The sequence below is a fragment of the Pantherophis guttatus genome, chromosome 5 (assembly GCF_059756535.1).
Source record: "Pantherophis guttatus breed Tessera chromosome 5, ASM5975653v1, whole genome shotgun sequence".
NCBI classification, from domain to species: domain Eukaryota; kingdom Metazoa; phylum Chordata; class Lepidosauria; order Squamata; family Colubridae; genus Pantherophis; species Pantherophis guttatus.
The window spans coordinates 39,512,833-39,525,585 of NC_142067.1; the positions used below are offsets into that span (position 1 = coordinate 39,512,833).

Sequence of the window (12,753 nt, forward strand, 5' to 3'; positions counted from 1 at the left end):
TTGTACTAATTTAATATTATGTTGTCTAATTACTAACTCTTGAGTTCACAATTAGTCAACTCTTGCTGTATAAGAAAAACAAACATTTCTTAATATATAGCTAAGCCTAGTCTGTGCCACAACCCATAGTGGTTTTAGTCCTTGAATGAATGCAATTTGACATTAATAACAAAATTTAGTTTTGAAAGGTTGCTAGTATGTCACATCCTATTTTTTCTTCTTCTGTCCCTCAGGAGAATGAGCAGCTCAGCTATTCTTCCACAAGGTCAAAGGCTCCAAGTGTCATTGTCACAGGTCTCAAACCAGCCACCAAGTACATATTTCATATCAGACTCAGGACTGCAACAGGATACAGTGGCTATAGCCAAAAGTTTGAATTTGAAACTGGAGATGAAAGTAAGTCTCAGGCAAAGACCCCAGATCTTTGTATATCTAACAGAATATGCATCTAAAATTACACAACTACCCATTGGGAATATTAGGTCTAAAGTGAATTACTGATTGAAAATGTTTATGTCTATATGTATTCACATTAGTTTACTTATCACTCAGATTCCAATACGTGATCCTGAGCTCTTATCTTATCTTATCTTATCTTATCTTATCTTATCTTATCTTATCTGTTTGTTTGTTATCCAATTTATTGGCCACCCATCTTACAACAAGGAAACTGGGTAGCTTACAATATTAAAAAAAATAAAACGATATAAATAAAATACTACAGAAGTATAAAAATAAGAAATATAATAGCTAAAATTGGGGAGGAAGGAAGAAGAATGAGCAGAGGCAGAGGTGGAATCTAATGTTAATCTATTAACCACTCCCAACATGAAGTCCCTCCTTTGGAGCCCCAAGCCAGCTAGCAGAGGTAGGTCTTTAAGCTCTTGCGGAAGGTCAGGAGGGTTGGAGCAGACCTCACTCTGGGGATAAGATGTTCCAAAGAGCAAGCGCATGACAGAGAAGGCCCTTCTCTTGGACCCTGACAGCTGGGATAGCCTGGCAGATAGGGCCCACAACATGGCTTCCCTGCTGGTAGAGGCCAATCCCAGTGGGATGAGACATTCCTTTAAGTAACTATTTAGTTACTTTATTTTTTCCCATGGATTTTATTAGAGTTTTTTGGTTGGTTTGTTTTGAAGTTCATCATAATTATAAATCCATCACCTTTGACAAACTATCACTAATTGGTAATTTGGTAGCATAGTGGTTAGAATGTAGTACTGAGGACTAACTGCCCACAGGCTAGAGTTCAATCCTGATGAGACTCAAGTTTGACTCAGCCTTCCATTTTTTCTGAGGTTGGTAAAATGAGAAACCAGATTGTTGAGAGGTAATATGCTGACATTGTAAACCACTCAAAGAGTGCTGTAAAGCACTGTGGAGTGGTATATAACTCTAAGTGCTATTGCTCTTGTGGATTATGTAACTCTACTGGAAATTTTATATGTTATACTATTGAATAGAAATATAAGATATCATTGACCAAAGCTGAGCTTTACAAAATAATTTAAACCAAATTCACACTTTCACAAAGTCCCCACTGCCAGCAATCTTTCTCCTCTCCTATGCCTTAAACCAAATAACTGATTAAGGGACACAGGCAGAGGATGCAATTGGAGCTATGTCTCCAAATCTTTTGTGAGTAAATGATACTGTACAGTTTCTTTAATATGCATGCAGTGTTTTTGCTACTATATATGAAATTAAAAGTATACCTCAGGAATGGATAGTGAGAGAATTAGTGTATAAAGGTCTATCCAAAGGGACAAGAACAACTTGTAATACATTCATAATTTGTAGTTACCTACCTTATATCTAGAACTTTCTTAAAGTTTAATTAAAATATTTTATTTTTTAAAAAAACTGATAAAATTTATATATATATATATATATATATATAATAAATGATATAATTAATTATTTAGTTCAGTAATGCCATATATTAGATTAATTTTTTTTTCAAATCTCAATGTAAAAATTAAGCTATAGCTTATGACTTCAGCAGTTAAGACTTTTGAACTGGATACATACAACGTAAAGAGGTTTCCACCCCAAGTCCATCACCCAGACACTGTAACTAGCTAAAAAATGGGCAGGCAGGTTCAGGTGAATGGTAAAAATCCTGTCTATACAAAACTTACAGAATCCAAGAATATATAAGTAAGTTGGCACCCAAAGATGAACTGCTGAGACAATACCCAAGACATAGGAGAAAGATCAAGCAGAGGTAGTTCCATAACAAGACAATATATGTCTTATATTGGGACATATGACCTAGAGATAGCTGAAAATGGCAGCCATTGAGAATGTGGATGGAATGTCTGAATTAAAAGATAGCACTGAGGCATTGATCATAGCAACACAAGAACAGGCACTAGGCATCAGATCCATAGAAGCAGGGCTTTACCTGACAGAGGTGCAAACTGTGCAAAGAGGCCTTAGAGATAATTCAACAGACAGGGTGTAAGGTACAGGAAGGAACAGCATTCAGTGAAGCATAACCAAGTAACTGGCATTATGTACAGGAACATCTGCAGTATAATGTTAGACCCTCCTAAGTCTGGATGATAGATTCCACAGACATTCATAGAGAATAATAGGCCTAAAATTCCACATGTGTTCCAGATCCAGACAGACAGGCAGCTGCCAGTCAAACAATTAGATATCACAGTAATAAACAAGAAATAAAAGATAGAGGTAATGTACAGTGCCAAGTGACGGCAACATCAGGAAGGAGTATGAGAAGGTAGAGAAGTATCAGGGCCTGAAGGAGGAACTAGAGAGGATGTGGAAAGTAAATGCCAAAGTGTCATGATAGGAGCACTCAGGCTTGAGACTCCTAAGCTGGGAAAGTGGTTGTAACACATCCTGGGAACAACATCCAAGCAAACTAAGGAACAGCTAAGATCCTGCACAGAATCCTCAATTTCCCAGGCCTCTGGTAGAGGACCAGAGACTGAGGAAGACACATACCACCCAGAGGGGTGAGTAGGGAAATAGATGGATATGGATGGATGGATGGTTATAGAACGGGCACATTGTGATAGTGTATATGAGAGGTTGTTTTGTGAGAAAGTCATCCATTTTCAGTATTGTAAAGAAATTTAGAAATACTTTTATGGTTTATATCATTATTTTAGTTGTAATTATAGATTCTACAATATTCCTGCGGTAAAAATCAGCTTCTAGCAATCTCTCATGAATCTAACAATCTGTTACGAACATATTGTTTAAAACACAAGGAAAAGGCACTATAATAGCAAATCAGTACAGGAACAAAAGGTGAAACAAACATGAATGAATCCCTTTGTAGGTTTGGCAAATGATTTTTATGAGAAATAAAAGATATAGTTCATAATATATTCTATATTGTTTCACCAAACCTTTTACTCCATGCAATTCTAAGTGGAACTTTGATTTTGTGTATTTAATTCTTAGATTTTATGAAGATGATCAATGATATAAAGATAATATGGACATAGACATAATGCTATATCCTGCCCAGAGTCCTCTGGCTCTTGAGTGTGTAGTGTAAATAAGTAAATAAAAATAATTTCTGAAAAGTATGGGATAATGACTATTATGAAAAATGGTAAAATATTTTAAATAATCTCTACTTTATGTACGTTACATGTGGTAGAAAATAAAGTATACAGAAAGCTTTAAAGTCATTCTTTTGTAAAAAGCTGATTACTGCTTCTTCCAGTGGACAATATGCATTTCTTGTTTTTCTGGATGGAATGCAATCTATGGTATTTCAATTATTTAGGATGGAATTAGATACATCATTATGTAGAGCAGTCAGAAATTTAGGAATGATTATTAATGGTGGTGCATGAAGCAGAAAGAGGATTGTTTGGCACTGCAGGAGTAATTTTAAAAGCTAATTAATGAAAGAGGATGTAGTTTTTATACTATATGAGTAGTCAAATATGTACTCATGCACAACATATATTAATAACCAATAGCACAGTTAGAAGCTTCAGATGTGAATTAAAAGAAAATCTGATTTATTCAAATTGGTGTACATCAGTAGAGTACTGCATAGATATAAGTCAGTAGCATATAATAGAAATAAATACTAAAACAATCGAAGAGATAAGTCAGATAGAAGAGGCGATTTATAAGCAACAGCTGGAATTGTGGGAGCATAAAAGGAAAAACAAGAAAATTCACTCAGTGAATTTCATTGGTTGTGTGTGCATGCATAGATGTACACATAAAAGTTGTGAAGAGTTTTCCTTCTTTATCAGTGCATATATATGCCTTAAGAGGTCAGCTAGAGGAACTGCAAGCCATACAAATGTGCACTTGCTCCAGTGTCTGCGTTTAAAGTGGAATTTATCCAGGCTACTATAAAGCCAATAAAATAAAACCTTTCACGCCTCCTTTCATAATTATGCTTTCTCCTCTTTAAATCTCATTGTCTTCTAACAATCCTTCCTCTCTTTTAATAATAATGTGGTTCTTGATATTAGCTTGATTGGTGGTGAAGACTACAACAAGAGTTACAAAGAATCAACAGTCAAAAATCCCAAATTACTACTATCATAAAAAATATGAATGCCAAACATATATGATATGGTGATGTAGCTAAACAAAGGAATGTTATTTCTTCCACTAGTGTTGCTTTTCCCAATAAGGTGCTCTTCACATACACTGAAAATGCAGATTCAGAGTTCACCAAACATCCAGGGAATTAGACTGCGGTAATCTTCCGTGTTAAGGATATTGTTGTGTCACCACCAGAGTCATGGTTTATAAAGCACAGTACCATCAGAAGTTTTTACGCACAGAAACGGTATTGAGAGTAATTGTGAATAACATGCAGATAAACTGGTTTTATAGTATTTTACTTTAAGGGTAAAGCGAATTCATAGTCCTTTAACAATCCAAGTCTTAGCCATATAAAGTGCAATACAAGATCAATCCAGGGATATAAAATCTTCTCACCAGTTTGTAGAAAAATACAAGGAACATTCAGGAACAACAATATAAAAACAGTTCAATAAATATCAGGAAACAGTAATAAATAAACCATGATCAAACAATGATCATTTAGAGAGATCAATAATAGTTACAGCATAGCAGCAGGTAAAAATATGGTGTAATGTCCACACTAACCACAATTTAGCTCTCCTTAAATACATTGGCTACAGAGCTCATCCAATCAGCATGCAGAATGACTCAGCAATGTTCTTAAAGCAACATAATACATTTACACAATACAAACATATAATGTTATATATTACCTGGCCAACTAGTTAGGCAATGACCATTTCCTAACATATAATGTTATATATTACCTGGCCAACTAGTTAGGCAATGACCATTTCCTAACATTCCCCAATATAGCATATCTGGGAGTCACACAGTGAATAAAGAAAAGGCAACAAGAAATATGTAAGGAATAATAAGGAAGTTTTATACAGTATTTGAAAAAAGAAATTAAAGAGTTCAAGAAATGAGTAGAATGTTTCTTAAGTTTTGAAGAAACTAAGAATAACTTAATACAGTAGATCAAATTATACATGTCTCTACAACCACAAGGAAAACATTGATTGATTTGATTTCATCAATAGTGCAAAAGAGCCTCTATGTATCTTAAAATTGGATAAACTGCAAAATATGAAACATCTACAAGAAGAAAGTTGTTATATATACATCGTGTGTGTGTGTGTGTGTGTGTGTGTGTGTGTGTGTGTGTGTGTGTGTGTGTTTACATGAATGTACCTCATCTGAGTCTGCTTAAGTGGCTCAAGAGAGAAGCCATGGCTCCGTGTACATAGTGAGAATATTTTTTATCTATTTATTTATTACATTTACATGCTGTCCATCTCATCTGGAAGTGGCTATTCTTCTTGAGATTGTAGTCCATCTAGTTCTGGATGATACTCTTGAATTAAGGACAGTTAAATCATTAGGTCAATATAAATTACCCATTCTTGAATATAACACTATTATTTCTGTGAAATATAATGAAATGCAAATAATTGATGTAATTATCTACAATGCCAAACATTTTGAACCTCTGAAATAGTCAGTTTAACAATTATCTTAACTGTTTTTATCATTTTAAAATGTACTTCAATAGGATTAAGTATGTAGAATATGAAGAAGGAAAAAGGTGATGCAATCGTATTTTGTCCCATGCCTTTAAAAACGGCATTTGTTTTTGTTCTTTATAATGTCTTTTGCATTTATCTATACTTTTGACATTAATTCGTTTCCATTAGAGCTCCAATCACAACAGTTTGTATCTATGTGTCTTGCAGCTGCTCTCTTTTATCTGTCCAGCTGTCGTTCTGTCAACTTTCCTATTTTTCACTCTGCTGGAGGGTCTGCTGGCTGACAGATGTCAATTTGCAATAACTAAAGCATGTAACTAACAGATAAAATTGAGCTGGTAATAGATTGTAAGTTCATCCAATGGCTGAATGGTCAATGTATTAAAAATGTTCACTTTTTAAATTTAATTTCAAGTTATTTTTTCATGCTGTAGAATAAACAGAAGATATCCATACTTTCTGAAAGAGAAAAGCACTCTAGTCTCCTGGTTTCATGGAGTCAGTTAATCACCATTGTTCTAACATATATTTGTACACATCTGGGTTGTCTGTGCATTGGAAAAAAGATACACTACTAAAGATATTATATTGAGAACTTAAACTTGGAAAATTTAATTTAATTTAATTTATCGAATTTCTATGCCGCCCAACTCCCAAGGGACTCTGAACGACTTACAGCAAAAAATAATACAACAAAGAATATAGGAAAATTATTAAAAAACATTTTAAAAACATTTTAAAAACATTAAAAGCCCATGCACACCATTCATGGCCGGATCTCGCAAGATTGCAACAGCAGTAATGCAAAATTAGCAGCATGTATTTGGATAGATATTTTATTAAATTAATTCATAATTTAACCATATATAAGTATTTAGAATATGGTTGTAAGGGGAAAAAGAATTGACTAAAGAACTGAAATCAGAAACACACAAAATGTTAAATCTTTATAAAGAACAACAAAGTGGAAATTCGAAACTAATATTATCTATTATGAGTTTACCTTCTGGGGGCATATTCCACAACAACAAACAGGAGAATCTGACACAGCTCAGAGATTCAAATCCTTTCTCATGGTTTTAAAGTAATCTAAATATTCAAATTAATTTAAGTACTCTGTTTTTATGGTTAATTGTTCATCAACAATATATTGAGTATTAACTGTATAATATTGACAATTCCTTTGTATGCCTATTGATATTATATTTCCATATTTTTATTTTTTACTTTCTTTTTATTGGTCTTTTGCTCTTTTTTCTTCTTTTTTAAAAGGACAGATAAATAATTTTTAAAAGATACTTGCCATTAAGTATCATCCTTATATCCTTATCCTTATCAGTATCCTTATATACTGATTATCCCTGTACTGATAGGGATTGTTTCTCCCAGAACCATCATATAAAAATAAGAAACAAGATTGTCCAACCGAAAATTGTGTGCCCGTAACACAAAGCTCTGTGGCGTTTAGTAGTTTTATGAGTGGTGATATAAAAATCTAGTAAGAAGTCCAACAAGATAAAGACAGTTGGAATTATATTGCATCACAGGTGATCCATAAGAAAGACCAATGTGCTTTTCTTAACATATCCAGACATGAAAGCTGACTGGATAGATATTTCATTTCCTTCAGGGCTTCTTATAATTGTAGACCCACTATCTTTTCATCTTAAAAAAGAAGATTTGAGACTAGATAGTAGTTATCCAGTATCAGTGTCCTAATAAAAAATAAATTTTTGGAGTCTGTTTACTGGAAGAATAGGAGCAGCAACTTAGCTATGGCTGCCTTCCAGTCACATTAAGTTTCTCAATTTGAAAAAAAACCTTAACTACTTATTTCATTATTGCATATGCTGTTTCCCTTTAATTGCTTGTCTTTATAGGAATTAAGGCCTCAAGGTGATAAACATTGCGTAGAAATAGTCATTGTTGCATTGTGTAAATGATAATTAACAAATCCAAGTAGATTTATATTTTATTTTACACCATAAACCTCAAAGAAGTGAGCATTACATTACTACAAAAATATGAATACATGAAATATTATAAAATAATAAATAATTTTATAATCTTTAAACTATTACAACACAAATTTCTCAATTCTTTTACAAATGAAAAATTACAACTTTTAAAAATATAGATGCATAGAGGTAGTAGGGATGGAGGGAAATCTTGGGCATCATCAGTCACTGACTACAGATTAACTCTTGCCATGATATTTATAAACAAACATCTCTGTCATAATATTTTTGAACAAATATACAAATTAAATTTTCTACTTTGTGGTAAGAGGCACACAAAACTTTCTTTGCATATGTTAAACAAAAAAGCGATTCAAAAGAGAAATACACAGAATGTAAAATAAATGAAACTTATCAGAGGTGGGTTTCAGCAGGTTCTGACCAGTTCTGGAGAACCGGTAGTGGAAATTTTGAGTAGTTCAGAGAACCGGTAGTAAAAATTCTGACTGGCCCCAACTCCATCTATTCCCTGCCTCCTAAGTCCCAGCTGATTGGGAGGAAATGGGGATTTTGCAGTAACCTTTCCCTGGATTGGGGAGGGAATGGAGATTTTACAGTATCCTTTCCCTGCTATGCCCACCAAACCATGCCCACCAAGCCATGCCCCGCCCACAGAACCGGTAGTAAAAAAATTTGAAACCCACCACTCTAGCTTATATTATAATGGATAAAAAAGAAACATTGCATATCTCTCTCGCTCTCGCTCTCTGTAAGTATGCAATATCCAGGAACTTTTTCTCAAAACTAAAATGAGACAGACACTCAGTGCATGGTTGACAGCCAGTTCCAAAGTCACTTGCAAAAAGTTGGGTAAAGAAACTAATCTTTTCCTCAGTCCTATTACAGGCAGAACTGAACACTGAACCATAACTGAGATAAGGACTAATTGGAACCACAAGATGGTTTAGTGGAAAGATTTTCTTGGTTAAAGTGCCACTAGCTTGTTGAGTAAGAACCTAGAGTCCAGGAGGTGTTCAAATGTAATCCTGTCCAAAATTGCCAAGACTCTCCATTCTTAACTGCCTACCAGAGACTCATGAAATCCTCAAGTGCCCTCAGGAAGCTAAGTGAATCCAGTAGGTCCTTGGTTTTTATGAAGATCCTTTGGGAATGAAGCTTTAGAACAAATACTTAGTGTGCTGATGGAGAAAGACAAAGAATGAGTCCAACTAAACACACATACAAGCTCATATTAGGGTCTAATCTTTGGTCATTAAGTTGGCAAAATGTGATTATTTTTATGCCTCTATTCATCTGCAAAATGCCATCCAATGGCCCTTTCTAAGACAACCTGGTCTCTTATGGGCTCTGAGGAATAGACAGAACATTCAAAGCACTGCTGTGAAGTTTTGGCTGATATAAAGCTCCCTCTATCCTCCTTTTAATTGGACTAATTGAAACTATGATTAGACTAATGAACAATTAAATTAATAAAGTCCTGAGAACTTTATAATACAACTCAAAATAATGCATGTAATAATATTTTATTATGCTTATTTCCCCCCCAGGTAATTGGGGCATTAAAGAGCAGAAATTATGGGATGTGTAAAATTGATAGTTTCAGCATAATGAATGAACTGAAATTTGAGAAACTAATTATTTAATACTCAATCAAAGACTTTAATATGATACTTACTATGTGGTCACTAAACAGCCTGACTTGATTCTGAACAATTTATAAAATGTGCTGTTATTACCACATGTAAGATAAGAAATTCTCATCATCCAGTAATCGTTTGCATTGTAAATTGAAATTGAATTACATTTCCTTTTATCTGAATTTGCAGTTCTCTCTAATACAGCTGTAGTCTTTGAATTTAAGCTCATAATATTAGACTACAATTTTCATTCTTACAGACTTCCTCTTGAGTCTGTTTTTCAGACTAATAAAAGAAACCCCAACTGCCTGTACTTACACCAAAGCAATTAAAACAGCACTGTGTGCTAGATGTTTTTCTTCACTTACTTCCTATAATATCTTAAAATATAGGCAACATAGACTATATATTCTAGTTCATTATACTTTTGGAGCCATGAATCACGGGCAAATTATCTTTATGCCTTCTTCCAAGTGAAGCCAGTTGTTCATCCCTTTCTGCTTCTCCCCCGATAAGCCGTTGGGCACCTCTGTAAATATCAATACTGCTGACAGAATTGGTAGAACTTTCAATTCTGCAGAAAATGGTATTATGCGAATATTTGTGTGTTATTTCTGAGTGTAATGTATACTCTCTTTTTTTTTTCATACTATTCTTTTATGCATATTTCAACATGCCTTTCCACAATACAGACTTTTTAACATTGCAGTACCATATCACAAAATTGAGAACAGTGTGAAAACCAGAAGAGAATCACATTCTCGTACATTTATTAGTTTAGGAGCTGAAAATTAGGTTGGTTTCTATTAAAATACAAACCAAACATATTTCATTTCCTTTCCAATTGGTGGGTCTACTCCAAACTCTTAACAGTGTAGCATATTTATAGCATATTCAATGTCTGTAAGCATGCTAAAGCCACTTTATCTTTTATATTCAGTACAAAATATATCCAGAGGAACCAGGCTGTTATAAGATATATAAAAATAGACTGCTGGATTTGGAAATGAGACCCAGTATTTGTTTAACATTCTGGCTTAGATCACAAGCTTTTTTAAAAGTCTATCTCACAAGATTGCCTTAAGGATAAAATGTCACTTGAAGTGTTGTGGAAGTTATGAATGATGTACATAATGCATAGTAGAGTGAGTGTTTCTATATCCCTATAATGCTATCTGGCATCATGCAAAATGAACAAATAAAAATATTTCTTCTGCTCAAAGTGCCACCATTTTAAATCAGAAATGTTATTTCAGGCTTACTAAACTATCCAATCAATCTCAAAGTTTTTAATAACTCTGTTTTTTGTCTGAGGTTGTAGCTGGTCTGTCAGAGGACTGTAATTTCTCCTTAAAGGTATTGCTCAAAAATTGACTTCTATTTGGTGTGGTGTCTTTTTTTCCAGCTTCAGATATAGCAGCAGAACAAGGGCAGATTCTGGTCATTGCCACAGCTGCTGTGGGTGGATTCACTCTTCTAGTCATTCTCACTCTTTTCTTCCTCATTACTGGAAGGTAATATTGACCCTGCAACTCCCCATGGAACCAAGTACCCATGTGCCATTCTAAACTTTAATTGCTGATTATAATAGATTAAAGTAACATAAAGAACTAATTTCCTCAGTTTTAGATTAAAACTATATTGTATTACTTACATAAAATGATGATAAACAAATTGCACAGAACCTGACCATGTTGCTGAAGTTTCAAAATGTGAGCCAATATCCTCTCCTGACTACACTGTAAACTATGATTACCATTTGATGGTAACAAATCAAAGATCTGTGTAAATGCTGGAAAAATAAAGGCTTTGCAGAAGGAGTAGGTCAGATTTGTATAAAATATTAGGCACTTGTGGCAACCTTGCATGTTTCTTAAATCGAAATCTAGGAAATAATAGCTTCTGTGTTTCTCCAAACTGGTTCTGAAAGGCAGAGGAAGATGATAAATATTTAAGGAATTTTTGCACTCAATGTAAAGAACATTTCCTCAGGAAAAATGATATTAATTTACTAAAAAAATATGGAATACTTATCATCTTATCAAACCTAAGGTTATTTCATTGCTTAAAAAATATCAAGTGCTTCATTTTTAACTTAGCAATTTTACTGTTGGGACATTTAGAAGATATATCAGTTAAACACCTAGTTTTGTTCAATTTCGTTTTTTAAATCTGCCCATCAGCAACCACTTCTTGAAAATGAACATTATCAAATATTGTTGCCTTTTACTTAGATCTAAGAATTTACAGCACGGCAATTGGCCATAATAATATTATTACATAAAGTGTTTTATTCTCTCCTTGATGAATAAAATTGGGAATGGAATTCTCGAAAGGCTTTCCATGATTTTATTACATTTTATTAAGTTTTTGTAGTTTTCACATTCCTGGGATAACATTGTTCCTATGTTCTACTTCTTCAGGAAGTTTCTAAATACAGTTCTCCCTTACACTGAGTTTAAGGTATAACTTTCCTGTGATTCATGTGATATGAAAAATAAACACGATTAACAAGGCTCTTCATTCAAAATGACTGATATCACTATTAATTGTCTAATTGTGACAATTAACTTTCAAATTGTATGCAAATCCTTTTATTAAGGCATTTATTTGGGCCAATGAGTATCTCTCAGCTCAATTCACCTTTCAAGGTTGTTGTAGGGAAGAATAGGAAGAGGAAGGAGTATTAGGTATGTTCACTGCCTTGAATTACATCTAAAAATATTAAAGGCAAGATAAAACAAAATCAAAATAAATAAATGCAATCATAATAGTTATCATGGTAGAAAAAATTGCACAGTAAATAGCATTCTAATATAATGCCTCAGACTTGTTATTACTGTGGTAAGAGAAATAAATATATATGAGATTTTCTTCATATGTATTAGATTTAGTAGGTAATATTAGGAACATGGCAAAAAAATTAGTTTTTCTCCATTCTATATTTTTTCTATGTTTTCTACATTCAATGGAATTGTTCCATTATGAAATATAATGAACTATTTCCTGAAATTTAAATGCTAAGATGAGACAAAATAAGTCAACTCACATAAAATTGTCAAGTTATTA

The 12,753-nt window shown here is 33.5% G+C and overlaps 1 protein-coding gene across 2 annotated transcripts in view; it reads left to right on the forward strand.

Annotated features, from left to right (window-relative positions):
* EPHA6 (EPH receptor A6) overlaps positions 1–12,753 on the forward strand; it is a 429,275-nt gene that overhangs the window by 295,228 nt on the left and 121,294 nt on the right. For both annotated transcript variants that reach the window (XM_034413652.3, XM_034413664.3), the window contains 2 exons: positions 234–396; positions 11,090–11,198. In XM_034413652.3, coding sequence (XP_034269543.1) covers positions 234–396; positions 11,090–11,198 — 272 coding nt within the window. The remainder of the gene's footprint in view (positions 1–233; positions 397–11,089; positions 11,199–12,753) is intronic.